Source organism: Talpa europaea, assembly GCF_964194135.1.
Source record: "Talpa europaea genome assembly, chromosome: 2".
NCBI lineage: Eukaryota > Metazoa > Chordata > Mammalia > Eulipotyphla > Talpidae > Talpa > Talpa europaea.
In genome coordinates this window covers 36,032,793-36,058,404 of record NC_140068.1, presented here as the reverse complement: position 1 = coordinate 36,058,404, position 25,612 = coordinate 36,032,793, and the positions used below count along the sequence as shown (strand labels likewise).

At 39.7% G+C, this 25,612-nt stretch overlaps 1 protein-coding gene across 1 annotated transcript; it reads left to right on the top strand.

The window, feature by feature from the left end:
* Positions 1 to 315: 315 nt before the first annotated feature.
* NUS1 (NUS1 dehydrodolichyl diphosphate synthase subunit) lies at positions 316 to 25,352 on the top strand (the record flags this gene model as incomplete). The annotated part of the gene is made up of 5 exons (XM_084257730.1): positions 316 to 745; positions 16,403 to 16,528; positions 17,442 to 17,591; positions 21,240 to 21,339; positions 25,262 to 25,352. The coding sequence occupies exons 1-5, from the start codon at positions 331 to 333 to the stop codon at positions 25,350 to 25,352; spliced, it is 882 nt and encodes a 293-aa protein (XP_084113856.1). The 5' UTR covers positions 316 to 330.
* Positions 25,353 to 25,612: the final 260 nt, after the last annotated feature.

The following is a 25,612-nucleotide window of genomic DNA, read 5'->3' as shown; positions in this document are numbered from 1 at the left end:
CAGACGCCTAGGGGGCGCGCTCGAGCTTCAGCCCGCCTACTTCGCCCCTCTCCGCGCCGGCCTAGGCCACATCCTCGGACCCAGAAGTCGCGTCAGAGTTCCACGTCGGCCAATCAGAACCGTCCATGTACTAGCGGGGGCGGGGCTGCCGAGGTAGGAGGAAGATGGCGGCGGGGGCGAGGTGAGGTGTTGGCAGAAGAAAGGGGTTCGGGCGTGGGGGGCGGGAGAAAGCGGAGCGATGGCCCGCGCCGGCCGCAGGGCCGGATAAAAAGCCGTCGCGCCGCGGGTGTGGGAGGGAGAAGGAGGAGGGCGCCTGGGCGCCGCGAGAGTATGACGGGGCTGTACGAGCTGGTGTGGCGGGTGCTGCACGCTCTGCTCTGCCTGCACCGCACGCTCACCTCCTGGCTCCGCGTTCGGTTCGGCACCTGGAACTGGATCTGGCGGCGCTGCTGCCGCGCAGCTACCGCCGCGGTCCTAGCGCCGCTCGGCTTCACGCTCCGCAAGCCCCCGGCCGTCGGCAAGAACCGCCGTCACCACCGGCACCCGCGGGGGAGACCCGGCCCGGCCGCCGCCCACCCCCGGCTGCGCTGGCGCGCGGACGGCCGTTCCCTGGAGAAGCTGCCTGTGCACATGGGCCTGGTGGTCACCGAGGAGGAGCAGGAGCCCAGCTTCTCGGACATTGCGAGCCTCGTGGTGTGGTGTATGGCCGTGGGCATCTCTTACATTAGCGTCTACGACCACCAAGGTGAGGCTCTGGAGGGTCGGGGACCGCACATCCCGCAGGTGTACCGGTGGCGCCTGGCCCTGCTGCCGCCCTGGCTCGGCCAGTTGCCCTGTCCCGCTGCCCTTAATTGCCAATTGCTGTGCTGACGCTTTCGAGGAAGGAATAAGGTTTATTGAACACGTACGAAGACCCAGAGTTCGAGTCAGTCACTTGCTGTACATCTGGAAAGTAGCTCTTATTCTTTACAATGCCTCCGCAAGGTAGATGGTGTCTGTATACCGTGTTTGATTTGCCTCATCAAACTTGATTTGCCAAAGTCGTGAAGGGAGGCTGAAATTTTAATCAGTGTGTGCTTATAGTGTTTCTTCAGAGAGTGAAGTTCAGGGCGTGTTCTTAACTCGCAGTCAGGTCGTGAAGGATTTCTGTGGCTGAGACCAGGTAATATATGAACTGGGCTTATGAAAAGAATATGAGGCTGTATAGACCGACGGGAAATGGCCATCTTCTGACACAGGAGATCTGGGAAGGTGTGCGATCCTTGATCCTCGGTGACCACGTACGTACAGTACGTGGCACAATAATCGTCCTGTTATTGAAGGAATAAAATTCAGTACCTAATGGGGTGGCTGCAAATCTAAATTACTGTGCCTGTTGGAATGTTACATTTAATTTCATGGACTCTCAGGCTTGTGGTGAATAGACAGTCACATAAATGATATTTTAATAATAAGTATTGGGGGTAAGTAATTACTATGAGAAAAGGGGTGAGCTGCAGAGGAGATGGGATTTAAACCCAAGACTGAAGAATGAGGAGATAAGATTGAGAAGTCTCTAAAATGTCAGGTTTGGGTTTCAAGCAAATCCTGAAAGCATTGCAATTTCCCTAGAAATAAAGATGTGATAAGTGATTTGGGAGTATTGGGGGCCTCCCCAGTGGCGCAAGGGGTTAAACACAGCGCTGTGAAGTAATCCCCAGCCTGTGAAGTAATCCCCAGCCGCTGGCCAGGGAGCAACCCACTAGGTGCAGCAGAGCCCTCCTGTCTCTCCTGCTGCTCCCCTCAGCAGTGTATTTCAGTCAGTCTGCCTGTTCTCCTCCCCACTCTGTCTCTGATGAATCCTCTCACCCCCCACACATCTGGCCTGTACCCCAGTTCTTGAGTGCATAAATAAATAAATCTTTTTTAAAAAGTGATTTAGGAGTATTGCTGAAGATAGCTTATGTTTTTTTTTTTTCTTTTTTTTTAATAGAGGCATGTTTTATTTATTTATTTGTTTGCTCTGTTTATACAAGCACTGGGTAGAGTCAGAAGCGCGGGAGGGTGAGAGAATTCACCAGAGCCAGAGCGGGGAGCAGAGCAGGCAGAAGGACCGAAGCACACTGCTGAGGGGAGCAGCGGGCGGCAGGAGAGGTCTGCGCGCCATGTGGGACCCTCCTCCGGCGGCCGGGGAGCAGCCGGGGATCGAACCGGCGCCGCAGAGGCCACGGGCAGCCTCGCAACCCAGCGCCCAACCGCTGCGCCACCGGGGAGGCCCTGAAGATAGCTTATGTTTTATCTTCTGTTCTGTAACTTAAATTACTGGTGTGTCCCACAGAAACTACAACTTGATTTCCACCTTTGAGTCTTTGTCAAATAGGTAGATTTGAATGCTGGTTTTGCCAGAAAATGTGGGTGGAGGTTGGACAGTAACTTTCACAGGGTATTAGCGTGACCTTTGATTAACCTATCACCTTCCTTGCATCCTGTGAGGAATATGGTGACTCAGTGGCCTGTCCTATCAAATGATGGTTTACCCTGTAGGGTAAAGTTTAAAATACTCAGTGGCCAACATTTTATGGAAATTGCCAAATAACTCAGAAGGCCAGTAGATAGAAATCATGAGACTTGTTAGGTGGCGACATAATCTTTGCTTAAACCAATGCCACAGAAATACTGTCTGGGGGAAAAATTAAATGAGCAGAAATGGAAATTAAAGTCTTTAAGCAACATGGTGAATTGACTTATAAGTGAAACACTTTTTAAAGCAAGAACCTTTACCTTCTGGTAAAGTGAAAACATGTAATGAGTAGTTTAACTTGGTGACTCTGCCTGCTAGCACAGATTATAGTATTGCTACACTTCCTTGTTCCGGCAATTCCTGTTACTGAATTGCTGATGTGATTCAGAAGTATCCTGTGTTATGTTCACTGGGGAAAAAAAAAAGAGATTGTTAATGAAAAGGAAGTCAAGCTAACCAAATGTTGACTGATAACCAAAAGGAGTTTTTGGTGAATGAATTTAGGACACTATGTCCTACTATATAAGAAGTGTTAATTTTTAAGAGATGACTGTTTGAATTAAGAAACTTTTGAGTTTCTCTTTCTTTGTTTTGATTGATTGGTTGATTCATTTAATAGGTGACAGTGGACATTTGTTAAGTACCAGGCACTGTTCCTAGCATGGGGGGTCCAGCAGTGAGTAAGATAGACAAAAATCTCTGTGCTTACTGAATTTATATTTTAGTGGAAATATGATAAATACTAGAATTGAATAAAATATGTGGTATATTAGATGATAAGTGCAATGAGGAAAAATAAAGCAGGGGAGGGAAATAGGAATGTGAAAAGTTATTGGTGGTAGAGGGGGTGCATTTAAAATAGGGTAACCACAGAAAATCTCATTCACTTTTGAATAAGTACGGATCTGAAAGAAGTGAGGCAGCAAGCCATGTGGCTATGTGAGGAAAAGTGTTCATTTCAGGGGATGTAGATTCTTAAGTTTTCCCAAGAAAACTTATTTTAGCCTGTTTATATAGAGACATTTATTTATTTTTAAAAAGTCCTGTTGATATGTTGATATACTTAATAATGCTGCTAGTACCTACTGTATTATAAAGCACCAGGATACAAAGGAGTACAGGAAATGGTATCTCTTTGGAGTTAAGATATTTCAAGTTAGGGATATCTACTAAAAATTAAGTTAGTGTGTTAATGTTAAACGAGCAGCAGAGATTTTATTTAAGGAGAGAAAAGCCACCTCTGTAATATTCTGCACACTGAAGTGTGACCCTAACACAAGTCTGGGTGCTGTGCTACTTGGATTACATCAAATATTCAACCTTCCTGTTTGTTTTCATGAGTGCGGATAATCTGGGTGAAATCTTAGTATTTCTTACTGTAAACCGAAGTGCTCTGGAATAAGGCATTGCCTTCTATGTGGCTAGTTAGCAGCAAGACAATAGAAATCTTTTGTATTCCTCTTTCTAGTGTCGTTTCCATAGTTGTAAATCTGTAATATGTTCTTATGAAATGGTTTTTGGCTAGAGATTTCTCACCCAAAATTTTAGTAGGTCTGCCCAGCACATTTCTCTCTGTTTTATATACCTTTTATATACCTTTTGCTGCATCGACATTCAGGTTACTCAATATTCTCTCCTCCTGGAGTGGCTTCTTTTCCTGGCACAAGCTCTGCTTATCAGAAGGCTATCATTCATTGATCCTTGTAAATTCATCCTGTCACCTCTTATAAAGTCTCTCTTGACTATTCAATTCCTAATCTTTTTTTTTAAAGATTTATTTATGCATACAAGAACTGGGTGCAGAAGCACACTGCTGAGGGGAACAGCGGGTGAGGCAGGAGAGGTCTGCTGTGCAATGTGGGTAGCTCCCTAGCCGGCCGGGAGATTGAACTCAAGCTGCAGGAGCTGTGGATAGCTTCATAGTGCTGAGCTTAACCCGTTGCACCAGCAGGGAGGCCCTCAATTCCTAATCTTGATCTATCTTTGAAGCTCCTCAGAACTTGTTCTTTATTTTATAAAGTAATCATATGTGCCTCAATTTTCTTACTAGATTTTAAACTCTGCAGATGCTATTTACTTTTTTTTTTTTAAAGATTTATTTTATTTATGCATACAAGAACTGAGGTGTAGTTGGTCTTCCCTGGAATTAAAGATGGTGCTATCAAGCTGTCGCCAGCCACTGCAGCATGAGTTTGATCCCCAGCTAGCCAGGGAGCAACCCACATGGTGCAACAGACCTCTCCTGTCTCTCCTGCTGCTCCCCTCAGCATTGTATTTCAGTATATCTGCCTGTTCTGCTCCCCACTTTCTCTGGTGAATCCTCTCAACCCCCGCACTTCTGACCTACACCCCAGTTTTGTTTTGTTTTTTAAAGATTTATTTATTTCATGCATACAAGAACTGGGTCAGCTCCCTGGCCAGGGATGGAACTCATCCTACAGTGGCTGGAGATAGCTTGATGGTGCTGAAACTTTAACCCCTCCGCCACCAGGGAGGCCCTGCAGATGATACTTACTCTTATTTTTGCTTCTCCTCCAGTGGGTAGCTTAGTGTTAATGCGTGTAATGGTTAGTCAGTATGTATTCTCTGAATTGAAAGAAGGCTGCATTTCCTGTAGATAAGAATAATACTGAATTGCAATTTGTTTCCCAACATGAATAGCCAGAAGGCTTACAGTAATGGAGGGAGATGAACATAGTTTGCCCTAGTTTACTCACTTGGCACACTGACACAGATGCTATTGGAAATATGTTATCATTAAGTATTCTTATGTTGAAAGAGTTTCAGGAAGTGTTGAAAATCTAAATATAATGTGATTACATTTTGTTATAACAAACAATATGAATTAGAATACTTCCATCCCCTCATGTAAAGGAACATCCTACTCATAGTCTTCACATTTGTGCAGCTCACTTCTGTACAGAATTTTACATTTATCTTAGCATCCTGTGGTTAAAGCACTCCCTCTTCTCTTTTTTTCTGCCAGAGGGCTGACTACCTATCAGAAGGCTGTTACTGATCTTTGTATATACCTTGTGACTATTGCCTTTTTGGTAGCCACACTAGACTGATCTAGCCCCAGTTTTGCTCTGTCTTTGAAAAAAGCTGTATTCTGTTTTTATTCTTTTGAAAAGATCTCATTCACTGAGTTTTATTCTGTTTAACCATAATACTATGAAAATAAACTTTTACTTAATAGCAATAATTGTTGATTTTGTAGTGTGTACCAGCCACTATGCAAAGAAGTGCATTAAATCCTTAGCAGTTTTATAAATCAGGAACCAGGCTTAGAAAGTCAAGAATCCTTATCTAGTAAGAAGCAGATCTAGAATTTGAACCAGATTTTATTTCAAAGCTTTTGTACGTAACCATTATGTTATACTGACTTCCACTTGTAAGAGAAACAAGAGAGTACTATTTCTGATTATGTTGGGATTATGTGAAAGTCCTCGTAAAGCAGTACTTATCTACAGGTAAGTAGTGATAGAAAGAATTTTTGTAAAAGATATTTAAAGGGAAAAAGAATTTTCTTCATACCTCTACTACAAACATTCATTCTATGAGTCATAGGACACATACTACTCTCTTAAACTGCTAACCTGTGTGGAGCTCCTGCTCTGTATTTAGCTATTTTTTGGTCAGGTCAGCAGAGTGTGTGAAGATATTCTCAATTTTAGGGCCCCCCCTGTGGCGCAGCGGTTGAGCGCTGGGTTGCGAAGCTGCCCACGGCCTCTGCGGCGCCGGTTCGATCCCCGGCTGCTCCCCGGCCACTGGAGGAGGGTCCCACATGGCGCGCAGACCTCTCCTGCCGCCCGCTGCTCCCCTCAGCAGTGTACTTCGGTCCTTCTGCCTGCTCTGCTCCCCGCTCTGGCTCTGGTGAATTCTCTCACCCTCCTGCGCTTCTGACTGTACCCAGTGCATGTATAAACAAACAAACAAACAAATAAATAAAAACATGCCTCTATAAAAAAAAATTAAAAAAAAAAGATATTCTCAATTTTAAAATGTTTAAAGTTTTAAAACATACAACCAGAGACAGAGAAAGCTTATGTGACTTGTTCATTTTATACATCTCTCCTGCTAAAGAGCTGGAATTTCAAATACAGTTCTCATCCCATTATGTTTCCTGGACCACCAAGACACATGCCCTGTTTCCTTGCTACAACATACTAATGCCATTGTAATTGTTGTTCTGTGAAGTGTCCTAGGGCTCTCTCTTGAAATAAAATTGTTTAATAGATTACAGGATTTATTTTGTTATGACTACTTAAGTCATGTAAAATTTTAATGGTACATTTTTTTCATTTTAAATAATTACCTCGTAAGTATATGTTTTCTTCTCTGAAGATTACCTCTAATAGCATTATAATTGTGTTGTTAGAGTAATCAAATGAGGGTAACCGCTAGGTAACTTACTTAGGTGTCTGTTTTAACAAGAAAGTGTAGGCCATTTTGAAGGTGGGCATTTATTTATAAACAGAATACTTTAATTCTGTATTTTTGAGATGCTTTAGAACTACAAGAGATTGTTTCAGTGTTTATCTTACTTTCTCCCTTCTCTTTTTCTAATAAACACTTGCAGTTAAGATATTTCTTTAAAAACTTTTCTTTAGAAGGGAAGGAATAATTAGAGTAAAAATTCTAATTTCATATTTCAAAAAAGATACAAAAATGTGTATCTTAAAAGATTATCTTAAAAGATTACCTGTGTCACATAAATTTTTTTAAAAGCAGTATTTTAAGGGATACAGATAAGATTTGCTGACTGAATGAATACTTAATTAAAATTCAGTATTAAAATCCTGGTTATTCGGTTCCTTTAATTTGAAAAAAATGTATGTATGTGTTGGCTTTATTACCAGCTAATTGTATACATGTGAGTTTAAGAGTAAAGTAAATATTAAAACCTATAAATATTTCTAAAATGTCATTTTATCTAATACAGTAAAAATTTTAAGTTTTTTTTAATAGAGGCATGTTTTATTTATTTATTTGTTTGTTTGTTTTGTTTATACATGCACTGTGTACAGTCAGAAGCACGGGAGGGTGAGAGAATTCACCAGAGCCAGAGTGGAGAGCAGAACAGGCAGAAGGACCGAAGTACACTGCTGAGGGAGCAGTGGGCAGCAGGAGAGGTCTGCACGCCATGTGGGACCCTCCTCCGGTGGCTGGGGAGCAGCCGGGGATCCAAGGCGCTGCAGAGGCTGCGGGCAGCTTCGCAACCCAGCGCTCAACCGCTGCGCCACCGGGGAGGCCCCTTTATCTAATACAGTAAAAATTTTAGAGGAATCCAGTAAGGTACCTATATATAGTATATATAGTTGACCCTTGAACAACTTAGGAGTTAAGGGCACTGACCCTGAACAATGAAGATGTTAGGGGTGCTCACTACTCCTCACTTGAAAATCCACATATGAATATTTCATTTCCTGTTACATTGTTTGTGTGTCATGTGAGTGCGGAACTTATGAATAGAAAAAATAAATTTAAGTATAACTGTACCTGTGCAGTTGAAACCTGTGTTCAATTATCAGCCACAATCTAAGAGGTGGGTTGGGAATACCTTAATGCCACTCTGAAATATTTTCTCTCTCAACTTCTATGACACCACACATGCTTGGGATTTCTTACTATATTGCTTCTGAGCCTTATGTCTGGCTTCCTGTATGTTCCACTTCTAAGCTTTGGGGTGTTTTAGAGTTTTGTGCTGTATGTATGTCGTCGTCTTTCTGTTGCTCACTGTCTCCTGGATCGGGGTCAGCAAATTTGTTCTTTTTTTTTTTTTAAGTTTTTTAAGTTTTGGGGTAAAGTCGATTTACAGCATTGTATTTGTTTTAGGGCTTACAGGTTGAGACCTTTTCAAATGCATGTTTTCACACCTTGTCCACCACCATGTAGTCCTCCATGCTACATTGGGCCCACCTGCTCTTCCTCACTTCCACTCCACCACTCTGCCCTTCTGGTTGCCTCAGTTTTGCAGTCAGGTGTCAAGGATTTAATTTTGGTTTTGTTTTGTTTGATCACATTTTCCCCTCTATATTCCACCTGACCAGTAAAGCCATTTGGTGATTGTCTACTTCTGACTTAATTTGCATATCTATCCCAGTGTTCTTGAAGGGCTAGTAAATATTTTAGATTTAGTAGGGTATGGTCCATGTCACAACTATTCAACTCTGCCAATGCAGTAAAAAATAGCATGGGTGTGGCAGTGTTCCAAAATAACAGTAGTTTGCTGATCACTGTCCCAGATGATTTCTTCAATCTGTGCCTTTTAATGTTTATATGCTCACACGCATATTTGCATCACTCATCCTGATCTCTCACATAATTCCATTTTCCTGTATTCAACTCCTTATCTAATAACTCCACTTTTACTAGGCATCTTAAAATGCTTAACATGTTCAAAACAATACTCTTGAATTTCCTCCTCTGCCAAGCCCCCCTCTCTCTCACATTCTCTCTCTCTCTCTCTCTCTCCCTCTCTCGCTCTCTCTCTTTCTCCCTGTTTCTCCCATCTCAGAAAATATACTATCTTCCAACCAGTTGTTGAAGATAAAAACTTAGATGTCATGTATGAATTTTTCCTTATATCATGTTCCACCTGTAAATCTGTCCACAGGCCTTCTTGGCTTACTTCTTGACTATATCCAAATTTGCCACTTCTTTTGGTTCTCCATGCAGCCACCCTAGTTTGAATTACTACCTTTTACCTGGATTATTGCTGTAGCCTAACTGCTTTTCATTTCTATTCTATCCTGTATAATCTGTACTTCACCCACTAGCAAAGTGATCTTTTTTGGTAATATCATTCATCTTTGAATAAAACCTTTAATCTGCTTCTCATTGTTTCTGAAATGTTTTCAGAACTCATTCTGAGGGCTCTTAGACACTTTAATGATATGACCTTTGCCTATATCTATGGCCTCGTGATGCCTCTCCTTCTACTTAATTATTATATTAGTGTTTTTCTTTTCCTGAAAATTTAAATGCTGTGAGAATATGCAATATCTAATAGTAGTTATGATCTCTGCTGCAGAAATACTGCTTTTTATATTTCAAGAACGGAGCAAGATCACTAGACCCTTTTGGTTAAATAATGCAGTTGTTAAAGCACTCATGAAATCAAGGAAGGATTCATGATATCAAAGTGGAAAAAAACAGGATATAAAGTCGCATGATCACATATGCCATCAGAATTACACATGCATATAGACAAAGACTAGACAATATTACAAACTGGAAATAGTGTTATAATGGGTAGGTTAGAGGATGTTCAGTTTGGTAGAATGAGGGGGAGAGGACATTCTTATTGTTTAAACTTTGAGCATCTCATACAATTTTTTTGTACTAGAATTTAAAACAGTTGTTTCCTGGGGGAAAAGGGTAGTTTCCATATAACATCCAAAATGCATAGCTAATGTTTATTAGGAAATACCAAAAAACATTAGTCTTTGAGGTGCAAATTTTTTACCATAGGATTTTATATTTTTAAAGGAAATTGTAGATTTTCTTGCTTGTGTGCATGTATTTGTTTTCAAAAATGACTGATTTATATATATATATTTTTATATGTCTTTCCCTGTAGTTTCTTCCTGGGAAATTGAGAGTACATGAGAGGGAGATGTAGAGCAACATAATATACAATGTAATATTTTTAAAATTATTATTGTAGGGACTTTTGATTCCCAATTCATTCTTGAGGAATGCAAATAACCGTTAGTCCTGTGGACCTTTCTAAAAGTGTTTTTAAAAAGAATTCTAGTTTTTTTAAAAGATGCTGCTCATTTGTGAAAAAAATGGCGGTTTTTATTTAATGAAGTTCAACTTTTTGAACTGAACTCTATTAAATTCAAATTTTAATAGTAAAGTGGTTGTAACATTGTTGATCAGCATTAGAAATAGTTGTGAACTCTGTATTTGGTGGTGAACTAATCTTAAGCCAGAATCTTAAGACTCTTGACTAAGGATATTTATTTAAACTTTCTGAGCATATTTCATCATCTGTAAAAGGATGGGATTCTTGTAGTGCACTACTAAATATGTAGTTCTGTGAAGTACAGTTTTCTAAAAAATTTATTTGCACAATTTCCCTTAGATCAGTTATTTTTGAATAAATGTATCTGCTTCTTTTACATAAATGACTTGTGAAAATTTCTTTTTTTTTTAAAAAATATTTATTTATTTATACAAGCACTGGGTACAGTCAGAAGCATGGGAGGGTGAGAGAATTCACCAGAGCCAGAGCGGGGAGCAGAACAGGCAGAAGGAACGAAGTGCACTGCTGAGGGGAACAGCAGGCACGGCAGGAGAGGTCTGCGCACCATGTGATCGAACCGGCGCTGCAGAGGCTGCAGGCAGCTTTGCAGCCCAGCGCTCAACCACTGTGCCACCAGGGGAGGCCCGAAAATTTCTTTCCTTTTTATTACATCATTCTAACTTTAGATTCTGTGAAGGCAAACCAAATGAATTAAGATATATAAAAAATTTCATAAGTATGGATATCTGTCAAGTATCATGAGATGTTATCCTTGAGGATTGACCTGTCTCATTCAAAGGCACTCAAATTGCATTACTTACGTGTCATTTGAAGTACATGTGTGCATGTGTGTGTGTACACTTTGGATCCTGAAAAAAATTGTAAGCTGATAATACTGCTTATGAATAAGTACAGTCTTGTAGTGTAATCAGATTACAATGGAGGTCCTGTTAGGAGGTATCAAGAGTCATCTTGGTGATAATGTTTTATCTATGCCTTTAGCACTTCTCCGATTTTAATCTCTTCATTCAAATCAGCTAAGACAAAGGTCCTGTTTAAATAATTTTATGAAAGTCTTCTTTTTATAAAAGACTCTCTGTAATGCTGACTCCCAGTAGTAGTCTTCCTTTTTAATAGAATTTCTGTCTCTGTGCAATAAGGAAGCATCTGCTCTTGTGAGAGTTTCCTGGAAACTTTGAAAATTCCATTCAGTGACATGTCCCTTTAGGTTTTGTTTTTAGGTGGCACTTTGTGCACTGATAGTTCAGTTTACTAAATAAACATTGAACTCCAACAATTTGCGAGGTGATTTTAGGGGGAAAGAGGCACAAGTGAGATCCTAGTTCAGTAGGGTAGTTAAGCTCTTTCTGTAAGAGAAAGTAGAAAGTTTGTTTATGACGGAGTTTGAACAAAGGGGATGCATTTGGAGAGGGTAAAGGTGAGTCTGAGGAGAAATGAGGCGCATCAGGTTGGGGAAGGACTTCTTTAGGGTGACACTTCATTTGAAGAATTAGAACTTTACAGGTGGGGGTGGGATGTAACATAAAGGAGGATGATTGGAGTCATTGTGTTTTTCAGGGAACATAAGGCAGTTCTGTTTTGCTGAGGATAGAGGGTTCCACAGAAATGGGAAGATACATTTTTTTCCATAAATTATTTCCACCCACAAAGTGTGGAAGCATAGCATGTTAATGCTGTTCTGAGCAGTTTGTTCTTGATATATTAAGCATTTTGGGAGCCATTGAAGACATACAAAGTTGGAATGTGCCAGGATTGAAGGTGTACGCAAAGAAGATTAATCTGGTTATCAATGTAGTGATAACATGCTAGCTAGCAGGGCAGGAATACCCATTAGAAGATGGTTGTGATACTATAAAGTAGACTGTTGCTTGAAACTCTAGGGACAGTGGACAAAAGGAGCTGTATACAGGAATCCTTGCTGTAGAAAGTATATTGATTTAGCATATTAATAGCACTATGTATGAGAGGTGAGGTAGTGATATTGTTAGGTAAAGATGTGCCTAGGTGATTGGGCAGGTTCTGTTAGAAATAGGACAAGAAGGGATTTTTTTTTTTAATTTATACAAACAGCTTTACAGCAGTTTTGATTTAAAATCACATATTTCCTCACCATCTCTTACACATTTACTGTTCTCATATTGCTTGTTGTCTTCTAGGTCTTGTGCCTAAGTACATACAAGTTCTACATTTTTAATACTACTCCATTTAAAAAAAAAACCCAAACTTGTTGTAATAGAAGTATTAGTGCTAACTTTAAAAGATAAGCTACCAAGTTTTAGATGCTTGTAGAACTTCTAGGTAGAATTAGATGTTTGAATGAACTGGAATTGTTAGGAACTAAATGCTGATTCTGTTTGCATTAAAATTTTTGTTTTGTTCATTTTGGATGTTTTTGCATTAATTTGTTAAAGATACTAAATTCTTATTTATCTTAATTAGGATGTGTGTGACTCCCTTTGTAAATTTTGCCTTATTCATCTAACCCTTGTCCTGACCCCAGATGGTTTGAAAGTCCTGCGAATGATTAGATCACAGGAGGAGGATCCCATGGACAGAGAGAGAGAGGACTGAGATAGGAGCTCTGGGGAATAATACCAGCCTAGGTGTAGAGAAGGTTTTAGTGCCAGTTGAGAAGGGAGTCATTCAGGAGTAAATTGGGACATTCACACAACCTGGGATAAGGATAGAATTTTGAGAAGGAAGCCATATGATCTTTTATGGTAACACTTCAGAAAGATTGAGAAGGCAAGGCTAGAGATTGAGAAAAGGTAGCAACCATTTCGATGATAAAGAATGCTATCCATTGCCTTGGAAAGAGCAAGCATTCCTGAAAAGCTTTCCAGTTTTAATCTGGAAGCGAAGGTGAAGATGAGTGAATTGGTAAAAACTGAAACACGACTTCAATATAGGAAAGGATCAGTGTGATGTGAAATGGCCTAATATTTATAAACTTGTATTTGTATGTTGTTTGGTTGTACCTGCTTTTGTATTTTTTGTCATGTGAATTTTATGATTGACTTGAGGTAATGGTTGTTATATCCTACACATTTGTATGGCTATGCAGGTATTACTTTTCTAAACATTGTTATTCACACAGCTCTTGATATTTAATCACCTCTCTTTAAAATTTGTGTTTTTATTTGGGAATTTTTGTTGTTGTTGTTTAATTTTGCTCTGGGTATGGATGCTACACAATGTTCACTTTTCTATCTCCAAATTTACAGTATCAGGATTGTGGACTTTAATAAGGAACCACCTCCTCAGCCCTCTGCTTTTCTCCATTTATCCTTCCTTACCTTTGAAGATGTTATTTGTCATTTCTTGCTTGTATGGCTTTCTCATGAAGCATGGTGATTCCCAAGTGCATATCTTATTCTTTATGGACCAGTTGAAATGTCACTTACCCTAAAAAGACCTTTCCAGTCTCTCAACCAATTTCTGGCTTATTGTTTGAGTATCTGTTCTGTGCTAGGCTCTGTGCTAGTCAGTGATGAGCAAAACAGACAAGATCCCTGCCCACCTGGTGCTGATAGCACCTGAGTGGTCTTCCCCCCATGTGTTTTAGGCATTTTCACAATACCCCCACCTAAACATTCTATCATTTGTTGTTTAAAACTAAACCTGAAAACTAGTTCTCTGCAGAGTTTCCCCACTTAAAAGTTATTTTTTTTTCTTTTTTGTTACCAAGAATTTTGGTATTCCAAAAGCCAAAATTTGGAATTCCAAAAGCCACGGAATTTTCTCTGTTCACCTCTACTGAAGTCATTCTCTTTATTCTCAGTTCTTCCTTTGTAGTGAATGGTTTTCCATCGCTTCATCAAACCATGCCTGGATTACTGTAGTAGTCTTCTGGCTTCACAAGTTAATTTTCTTTTTTTTTTTTTTTTTAATTTTCTAGAGGCATGTCTTATTTATTTATCTATTTGTTTGTTTGTTTGTTTGGTTTATACATGCACTGGGTACAGTCAGAAGCCGGAAGGGTGAGTGAATTCACCAGAGCCAGAGCAGGGAGCAGAACAGGCAGAAGGACCGAAGTACACTGCTGAGGGGAGCAGTGGGCGACAGGAGAGGTCTGCGCGCCATGTGGGACCCTCCCCCGGTGGCCGGGGAGCAGCCGGGGATCGAACCGGCGCTGCAGAGGCCGCGGGCAGCTTCGCAACCCAGCGCTCAACCGCTGCGCCACCTGGGAGGCCCACAAGTTAATTTTCTTAAGTATATACATTTTTATACATTTCCACATTGCTTGGGAATCATTGGTTACCTGTTTGTTTGGTAGACAAATGAAGTAAAAATTAGGCCCGTCCCCATATCCCTTTTTTCAGATCCTTTGCACAAGCATTATTTTTCTGTCTTTTGAGTGTTCAGTGCTTTTTCGTACACATTTCCCCCCAACTGAATATCTTCTTAATTTTCTTCTTGTTAACTTTCTGGGATTACAAAGCTTTCCCCTACCAAAGGAGTCTGCGTTTTTATCTTTGGACTACTATTGCACATGTACTGTCAAGCTGGCAGTTGTATACAGCACATGCTGACTCTTTGTTATTTCATGTATATTTTTATGTTCTCTCCTTCTGTCAATCCTTGAGCTGCTTTAAAGTCAGATCTGACTGGGAATCTAGAGTTAGGATCATTTGATAAGGTTATAAAGGCAGTGGCCACTAAAAAGCTGCCTCTCCAAAATGAGCCACTTGTCACTTGTTTTGTTAGAGCTCTCTGTTAGTTTTGATGGAGGCAAGAACAGAAAGACTGGAAAAGAGGTGCCCCAAGACCAGAACCTGACTCACACAAGGAGGTGAGGTTAGAGGAAAATAACATGACCATTAACCCAGCTGTAGAGGTCGGGACCCTTAGGTGCCAGTGCCTTATCGCAGGCATAAGACCCAAGCAGGATCAGACTGCTGTAGGGAGTGGAGCACAGGCCTGAGGGTGAAGATAATGGAGATTGAGCCCACTGTGGAATCTCCATTCCCTTTCAGATTCTACATATTTACCCACAATCAGCAACTAACCCAAAGGCTCACCAGGAATGAGCCCCTCCCAAATAGGAGACAACTCTGTCAGTGCAGTCTCTGCCCAGGCTCGGGGCAGCACTCCTCTGCCCACTTGTTACTATGCAGGTGCTTCTTTTCACCAGCTCTCTCTGCAGGGCAGCAGCTTCCTGCCTCCCGGTGACCTGTACCAGGCTGGGGCTTCTCCTCACTGACCTCCCTCAGCAGAGGCAGCTCTCCTCTAGGCTGCCCGCCTGCAGCCATGCAGGCCTCTCTCAGCAAACCTGCCCCTTTCGAGGCAGCCCTTTCTGCCCCTTGTGTGTATACAAGTGTCTTATACTCTCTTGTCCCTTTCCCTAATAAACCTGCCCTTTGAATATAATTACCGTCTCTGTCTCATGGAGAAACTCACGGGGGAAACACACCATGTGTTGCTGAAAAGGGAGCTCTAGTGAAACCTTTCCCAGAGTGAACCCAAGGACCCTGCACTCCAAACCCACAGATTCCAAAAATGACATCAGTTTCATAGTAAATATATGTCACACAGTTCTGTCATCTTTCCCAGTGATATGCGAGTAGTAAAGTTTTAACTTTTCTATGCTTGGCAAGAATTAAAAAGTTGTTTTATAGTGTGTTTCCTTACTTTGTTTGAATTTGGTAAATTTCAGTTTTGTTATTTTTGTATTTTCCTACTTTTTACACTGTATTAATTCCTCTTACCATTAAAAAGCTAATCAAGTGGAGACAATAATATTGAATGTACATAGTAACCGGGAGTCAGGAGGATGTGTTTGTACTACAGATTACATTCTTGAGGAAGTCCTTTGAGAATGTTGGGTCTCACTGTCGCTATCTGTTAAGGGTTTCAAGTAAATGACCTTTTAAATTTTTTTCTAGGTCTAAATTTTTATGCATCATATAGACACCCTGTTCTTACTAGCATGAAACCAGACTATTGTATTAACGGAATTTTATTGTGTTTTTATTTTAGATTCCAGGTTAGGATTAGTCCTTGCTGCCTTATTTACAGTTTGTTCATTTTTGGATCCAGTGTTGTTTTCATAACAAGCATCCATTAGTTATTGAAAAGGATAAATTAATCTAGTTGGCATTTACTTGCTCTTTTTTCTTTTTAAGGTATTTTCAAAAGAAATAATTCTAGATTGATGGATGAAATTTTAAAACAGCAGCAGGAACTTCTGGGCTTAGATTGTTCCAAATACTCACCAGAGTTTGCAAATAGTAATGACAAAGATGATCAAGGTAAGCATGAGAATAAAATTGAATAATATATGCAGATGTGTTTGTGTTTCAAGGCAAATTCTGCCACTCCTTTATTCATTTCTGCCTGTTAGTCTTTATTGTCACCATCTTTAATCATCAGATTTGGGCTTTCTTTCTTCATCTTATTAAAAGATAATTTTCAGAAAAAGATAAAATCATGTCTCATAGATATTAAAAAATGAACATGTTGAACATTTTATTCAATTCATAAACAACTAGGAGCTAAGCAGATTTTATAATGGGTTTAAAAATGTATCCAAAGAACGAGTACAATTTATATATAGGCCAGAAGTAATTGAAATGAATATGTAAATAGCAGCAAAACTGGTTTTTCTGTGGGGTTAGATGGAAGATAATTGAACCTCTATCTGTCAAGAAGTAATTTGCATGTCTATAAGTAAGACTTTAACATTGCTGTCAGTTACCTAAAATGCTATCAGTGTAAAATAACTCCATAGAATCATTTTGATAAGGGGAACTATAGATGGATGCATATCCCATTGAAACATTTTTTTCCCCTACAATCTTCATTTTTTGTCTTCTCGCTTGTTTTTGCTCACTGTACTATGATTGTAGGTGGCATTTTAGACTAGTAGAAATTGTAAGATAGCCTATAATAAAAGTTCCTATTTTCTAGAGCATTTATTCACATATGTAAGGTCTCTGAGAACTCTGAAAAGAGGACAGAATATAAATATATACACATGTGTGTGGGTCCTTTCTGAGGGGAATAACTGTTTTGGTACCGAATTTGAAGGGCCTAAATTATTCTTATTTAATATAGGAACTGTACCTTTATTTTGGTCTGAATTTAGTACTTCTTGAAACTGATTTTGAAAACTACCCAGGACAGAGTGTTTTTTTTTAATAAATATATTTGTTTTTCTTCCAGTTTTAAATTGCCAGTCTGCCGTGAAGGTATTGTCCCCTGAAGATGGAAAAGCAGATATTGTGAGAGCTGCTCAGGACTTTTGCCAGTTAGTAGCCCAGCAGCAAAAGAGATCCACAGATTTGGATGTAGATATGTTAGACAGTTTACTTAGTAAGTCTATGTATATGTATATTATCTTCTTAGTTTTATCCCACAAGGATACAGTATGGAGGAGAATATCTAGGTTTTTTCATAGTATAAAGTTTGATTTTGTTGTTGTTTTACTTGTAATTTTTCTAAAATTTAAAGACCCACATATGAAATGATTTTGAGATAGTGAGACTTGTTGTAGTCAAGCCATTTGCATGAGAATTTACTGATAAAGGACAGAATGGTTGGAGAGGGCTTTTGGTGGGGAGTGATGGATTATTTTGAAAATAAGGTATTTTCTCATCAGCCTTCCTCGTTCTGGGATGTTTTCCTTTACAAAAGTGAATTCTTAATTCTCCAGACAACAGCTAGATAGCCAACAGTTCAACTCAGATATTAAGCATCTGGAGTTAGAGTTAGGTTTAAGGGCTCAGTCACACAAAATTACTCCTTCTTCAGAGGCCAGTTGCAATTTATGGGCCGCTTGAACTGTTGATCAGTTCCCTCTAACTAGAGGAGTCCTACAGCTCCCTCCTAAGTCTTGATAATTTGCTTCTGTTGTGCCATATGATACATTTATTATATTATGATATATGAAATAAAGTTATATATTTTTTTCCTTCAACTGTTTATAAAAGACTTTAATTTGCTTATTGTCTTAGATGCCTCCAGGAATGTTTTGCCTTAACTTTATGGTCTTTCTGCTTACTAGCCATTACCCTAGATCGTTTTGAAGAAAAACAATATTTCTGACAAATTCATGTCCATTGACAGTTTCTATAGTCAAACAATTTCAGCCATACATTTTTTGTTTATGCACTAGATTCTCCATTTACCTTGTTTACTACTCATGAATTTTCTAACTCAGTCATTTATTTAATTCTCCATTCTTTGTTTCTTCCACTTTGACACATGTCCATCACATAGCACAGTCTCTCTCTGACGTCTTGATTTTACTAATTCCTTACCTTCACTGACTACTTAGTTCTTCCTCTACTCTCTTCATCTCTGTTATTGCTTCCTGTGTTCAGGCTGAATGAACAGACTTAAATAGATCATTATAGAGGTTTTCTGGTCAGAGGTTACTGGGTTGTTTACATTTCCTGGATTATGTAAGGCACAGCCAGAGAGTAATTTATGAGAATCTCCTAAAAGTGATGGACGGACCAAAGGTAGCCTATCTCCATAGCTCAAGTGTTGAGCTTTGCTTTCAGAGGATATTAGGCCCAAGATAAATGAAAGTGTACATAGTCCTTGAATTAATTCATTAATCTGGCAGAAAACCTTCTGGATACTATTATCCACAAGTGTTCTCTTGTGACTGCAGTTAATCCCCACTCCTGTTCCCAACACAAGGCAACTACTGATCTACTTTTTGACTATACTTTTGCCTTTTCTAAATATTTGACATAACTGGAATCATATAGTGCAGTCTTTTATGGCTTACTTTGTTTGCTCAGCTTATTTTTTGCTTCACGCATGTTGCATGTGCTAGTTCTTCATTACTTTTTGTTTATATTGAATCATGGTCTATTTTATGAATATACCACATTTTATTTATCCATCATTTGAGTTGTTTGGCTTGTTAGAATAATGCTGTTATCGCCATTCACATACAAGTCTTTATGTGGACATATTTTTCTTTCCATTGAGTAAGTAACTAATAGTGGGATGTTTAGATCATGTGGTGAGTGAGCACTTAACTTTTAAGAAACTGCCAAATTTTTTCCAGAGAGGCCATACCTTTGAATAGTCCTTGCCAAGACACAGTGTTGTCAGTTGTTTTTTTCTTTTTTAATTTTAGCCATTCTGTGGGTATGAAGTTGTGATTTTAATTCATATTTTCCTAATGACTAGTGGAGCATTTTTCACATGCTAACTTGTCATTCACATTGTTTCTGTTATAGGTGCCTGTTCAAATATTCTGCCTGTTTTGAATGGGTTCTTAGTCTAATTACTGAGTTTTTAAGAGGTCTTTATGTATTTTGGGTTTTTGTAGCTTATTGTGTCAACCAGTGATTTGTATACTGGCTGTACTAGTACATCCCAGAATTTGTAAGACTTCAGTGAATTTTGTGTGATGTTGGAGAGTGCACTCAAAGTTGCCACCAGTTTACAAATCTTCTGGATTTTACTTTTCACTTGGTTTTCATATCGCCTCGTGGTCTGTCCCATCCGCCCGCCCCTCGCCAGCTTTGTGCTGTTTTGCAATCAGTTATGAATATATGGGCATTTTACCTGAGTTCTTATATCTACATCTCCCTGCTAAATTTCTAGCCATTACGCTGTGTGCCCTAACTGGGGTTCTAACCTGAGGCTAACAAAGCTGTGGATTTTTTTCATTCTTTCTCTTTTGAGTCTGCCACTTTTAGCTGGCAAAATCATTGGTGTTTACTGCCCCCTTTCTCCAGTCCATAACCTCTAGTTACAAACCAAGTTCCTGTCTTCTGGCTAAGACAGCAAATTTGCTGGGTTTTTGTTGCCATCCTGTGCTGGTACAACTGCAATTATGATCAGTTGGTTGGTGGTAGAAGCTTGGGGCTTAGGAGTATTCCCAGGCAGCCAGGCCAAAACTTCTACCCATTCTTACCTGAAGTGCTAGCTGTTTCTAAAGAATAGTTGTCTGCTTTTGGTCAATATCCATTTCCCTCAAATGATTGTTTTTGTGTAGTTTAATACATGATATTTTGGATAGGATTAGGTACCCTTTGCATACCACTGTTAGCCAGAAGTCTGTTTTTGTCATTTTTTTTAAAACTAAAGACAATTTGCTATTTTAGCAAGCAGAGTAATCTGTTCTTCTGCTTAGTCCATTAACTCTACGAACGTGGATTTTGAAGAGACTTTGCTAAGAAAGTAATTGAAAGTGCTGGACAGTGCTGTCTAGATCTCTCTCCTTATTTAGCAAGTGAAGAACTGAGCCCGGGAGAGGGTGTGTGACTAGAAGGTTTGTGGCAGAAGTATGAGGGCATTCGAAACTGTTGGATTACGACGTTTTCTCTCTAGGACCTGTGACTCTTCAGACTTATTTTACTTTATTTTTAAGCAAGTGAAATATACTTGCCCCCTTTTTAATTCTCAAGCTAGGTCTCCTATGGAAACCAGTTTTTAAAACAAAATGGCCATGCCTTTGTTGAGACGGATATATATCTCCCTTCCCTCATGGGGTGGGCCTCTGGGGACACTGAAATCATTTGTCCTGGATAATTGTGTATTAGTTATTCTGGGTCCTTAGTGATAAAATGAGGAGCCTGGGGAAGGATAGTAGATAATTTTTTAAGTTCCTTTCATCTCTGAAGTTCTTTGATTATATGGCCAGAATAAGCATTTGCACCCCTAAAAAGCAGTGTACATTCTAAGATGCCTGAAAACATTTGGGCTTAAAGATGGATGGTTTTGGGGGGCTACCTGTAGGATTTAGCGTAGAAATTAATTATCCCTCTTTAACAGGTAATCAGTCCAGTTAAGAGGTTTTTAGAGAACGTTCTACATTTACAAGTTACATAGCTACTAAAGTATATTTGGCAGTGGGTGGAGGTATGGAAATAGACAAGTGAAACGTTTGAGAAAACATATAAAGCATAAGAAGCCAATTTGACAGATTTTGCTCTTAGTCATTTTATTTGTAAGTAGTGCATATTAAGCGCTTGTGTATTCTTTCTTTCTAAGGTTCAAATGGTTTCCCTGATCCTGATTTAGTCTTGAAGTTTGGTCCTGTGGACAGCACATTAGGCTTTCTTCCCTGGCACATCAGATTGACTGAGATTATGTAAGTAATTAAAAGTATACTGGCTTTGGTTTCATTCAGCAGGTGTTTCTTGAGCTCAGCACTGCACTAGATACAGTGGGAATTACAGTACTGAACTCTTTCTCTAAGGTATTTCATAATATCAGTGGTAAGATAAATGATGGCAGACACAAGAGAGTGTGTAGTTGTACAAAAGCTTGATAATGACACTGTCATAGGAGATTAGGAGTGAAAGATATATCTGTAGGTCAAATTTGTTGATTCTAGAGAAAATATGTTTGATTAGGGGCATGTACAAAAGGTAGAATTTTTGTAATTAGAGAAAAGTTAGTAAATGTAGGTGTGGGCAGAGGGGGAAAAACTGGGAGGTTGGGAATGAACATAACATTTTAAAGAAATGGCCCTCCCAGGGCCTCCCCTGGTGGCACAGGCAGTTGAGCGCAGTGCTGTGAAGCTGTCTGCAGCCTCTGCAGCGCTGCTGCTCCCCTCAGCAGTGTATTTCGTCACTCTGCCTGTTCTGTTCCCTGCTCTGTCTCTGGTGAATCCTCTTACCCTCCCACACATCTGGTCTGTACCCCGGTTCTTGTATATATAAATAAATAAATCTTTAAAAAAAAGAAAAAGAAAAAAAAAGATGGCTCTCTCAGAGCAGAGTTAGTGTTAGATAGTAGATAAGATGGATTCAAATAGCGTTGGGATGTTGACAATGGGAGGGATTCAGATGGCACATAAGGAGCTTGTGTAGTTTGCTTAAGCAGTCTGCAGAGTAATATAGGTTTGGTGATTCTGAGAGATTTGTTTGGTAACTATGCTAGGATAAATTGGGTTTGGGAAAGAATGAGGTTAAAAAGAGAAGTGAAGAGGCTTTAACTAATTTATGGGCGATTACAGTGAGGAGAATAAATTGCTTGCTTAGAACAGAATTTGGCAACATTTTTGTGTAAAGGGCCAGATGGTAAATATTTTAGATTCTGTAGGCCATACAGTCTCTTACAAGCTACTACTCTCTCTGACTAGTATAGCCAAGCAACCACAGGCAATCCATAAACACATGTGCATGACCGTGTTGCAATAAAACCTTACTTGCAAAACAGGTGGTGGGCTCAGGCGCTGGTTTGCCAACCCCTGATTTAAAATAGAGATGTAGTAGCCTTAAAATACATTTAAATTCTGGATCTTAGGTGGAATATACTACCAATTCTAGCTCTCATGAAGAATATTTGCCCAGTATAATTGCAAGTCTAACACTTTACTATTACAGTTATGCTAAAAGAGAAGGAAGGAAATGGCTCCTCTAAGTTTTCAGTCTAAATGTCTTGGTGAATTGTGGTGTTACTGAGAAGAAGAAAAAAAAACAGAAAGAAGGGAGCATTTTGAAGGGATGATACTGAATTCAAGCATAAAGTGATTTTGAGGACCTCCCCTGGTGGCGCAGTGGTTGAGCGCTGGGCTGCAAAGCAGCCCGCAGCCTCTGCAGCGCCAATTCAATCCCCGGCCACCGGCGAGGGTCCCACATGGCGCGCAGACCTCTCCTGCCACTCCTGCTGCTCCCCTCAGCAGTGTATTTCGTCAATCTGTCTGTTCTGCTGCCCGCTCTGGCTCTGGTGAATTCTCTCACCCTCCCATGCTTCTGACTGTACCCAGTGCTTGTATAAATAAATAAATAAAATCTTTTTAAAAAATTTTAAAAAAAAGTGATTTTGAGGCCATAGTCTATTGAGATGGGAACTCTTAAAAGGGCAGATAAAGATGTGGAATCGATACTTGGATAAGGCTAAAGATGAACACTTGGGGATTGTCAGTACCTAGAAAGTAGAAATAGTTGAGCTTATGAGAATAGAAGGCCTCTCTAAAGTGTACATCAAAGAACACAGTACCAGTGGATCTTTTAAGGGTTATTTCAGGCTTGGGGCAGCAGGAGGACAGGTGCAAAATAAAGAGGCATTAAAGACCAGATAGCATGTTGGGAGTCAGGGAGGATTATAAATTGTCTGGTCCGTCCTCATTTTATACTCAAGGAAAATGGAGAAGAGACATTGATTGCTCTGGCCTGTGCTAAAGTGGAGTCAGAAACCCTATCACCTGACTCTGGGTTTTCTTATGGTAGACATCTTTTTTTTTTTTTTTTTGTCTCTTGTTCTTCAGGGGGTTTCCAGGACATTTCAGGTGCCTTCCAAGTGGGCTTCAAGAAAGGTATCATCAGTAATTTGTGAGATTGGAGTGGCTTGGAGGAAAGAGTATGTTTTAGAACAGTTAGGTCTTGATTTGAATCTTGGCTATGCAGCACAATAACATGACTTTGGGAAGCTATTAAAACTTTTCTAGATTTGTAAAATGGGTGTTTTAATACAGAGTTGAGTACTTAATATCTGATAATGGAAATCATGCCTAGCACATACCAGATTTTCCCATGGATGTTGATGCATATGTATGTCACAGCTCTATCTGAAGTTTGTCTGTTTGCATACCATCCACCAGACTGTAAGCACTGTGACAGCAGGAAAAAATGTCTTAATTATAATATGGAGAAGTAGAAGTGTGGAACAGCTAGGGAATTATAAGATTGCTTCTGAGGCAGTGAGGAGAATACCACATGCTTCTTGAGGATAGGAGGTGAAGCTGTTGATAGAGGGGGTAAAATGAGGAAAGCTTATGAAAGTGGGTAGTAGACGAGGATCTTTGAAACAAGCTTTAGCAAGAATGTTCTTAAATTTGTCCTTCAAGGATATCACTCAGTAGAGTCAATAAGATAGAAATAATATAATCTTCCTAGTGAAGATTATTAAGAGATAAGGGAACTGGAGGACAACAGTTCACTTGTTTCAGAATTCTTAGCAAAGGAAGGATAAAAATTATATGTCAGTTATAGCTCAGTAAAGTGGTGGGGGGTAGTGGGTAAAGCACAGCTACAGAGAGCTGTGAGGTCAGGCAGGAGTTTGTTTATGGCAGTGTGTTCAGGTCTTGTTTTTGTGGTGCATATGATGGCTGGAATTCTGAAGGTGACCCTCGTACTCTGACCAGGTGTTTAGCTTTGGTAGAGTTTGGAATTTCTAAAGCCTTACAGTAAAGCTGTATAAATTATAGACTTTATGTTAATTATTAAAAATTGCTTTAAGTGTTTGTAATAGTTAAAGGGAAACCATCTCACTAAATATTCGCTCTGCCTTTAAAGTCTGTGGTTTTATACCGCACTTCCCTGCTTGAGCAACTGGACATGTTGGAGATAAACATTGTTCACTTATTGGTTGGTTGCTCACCTGATGACTTTGTAATACAGTCATGTGAGAATGCTGTGCTACTTTGCCAGAGTTAAGCCTAGCTTTCAAAAACCTTTTAATACTGGCTTGCTTTTAAAGAGAATTCTTTTTTTTTTATTAAAGATTTATTTTATTTATTTATTATACAAGCACTGGGTACAGTCAGAAGTGTAGGAGGGTGAGAGAATGAGTGGAGAGCAGAGCAGGCAGAAGGACCGAAGTACACTGCTGAGGGGAGCAGCGGGCGGCAGGAGAGGTCTGCGCGCCATGTGGGACCCTCCTCCGGTGGCCGGGGAGCAGCCTGGGATTGAACCTGTGCTGCAGAGGCTGCGGGCAGCTTCGCAATCCAGCGCTCAACCGCTGCGCCACCGGGGAGTCCCTAAAGAGAATTCTTAAAAGTGAATTTGAGATGCTTTATAAATAGATTTCCAGTTTTGAATTAATCTAGTGTAAATTTTAATAGATTCTGAATCTCTCAATACATATTGCTTTTCTTGTGTGGAAAAAAGGAGAGATGATTATTTTTTACTTGAATTATTTCCTAGTTTGATTTCTTAGAACTGGTTTGACATACTGTATGCCTATAATTTCTGCTCTTAATCAAGATCTTTTTGGTCATTATCCCTCTGGTACCCCCCCAAATTACAGTTTTTATCATTTAATTTTTCCCTCTGCTTTATTTTCAGATCTTTGCCTTCCCACCTAAACATCAGTTATGAGGATTTTTTCTCTGCCCTTCGTCAATATGCAGCCTGTGAACAACGTCTGGGAAAGTAGTGACCCCTGGCTGCAGAATTTGATTTCAGGCTTTGGAGAAAAGGACCCAAGTGACTCTGATGTTTACAAAGCACCTGTCAAACCCTGTATACACCTAGTTCATAATCCTCATAATTTATCAACAAACACAAAAAAGTGTCTTACTTGAGAGTAAGAGTGAGAGAGTGAGTGTGTGTGTGTGTGTGTGTGTGTGTGTAAATAAACTTATAAATGGGGAAAGTATTGGAGAGTGACATCTGTAGACTGCAACTTTGAGCAAA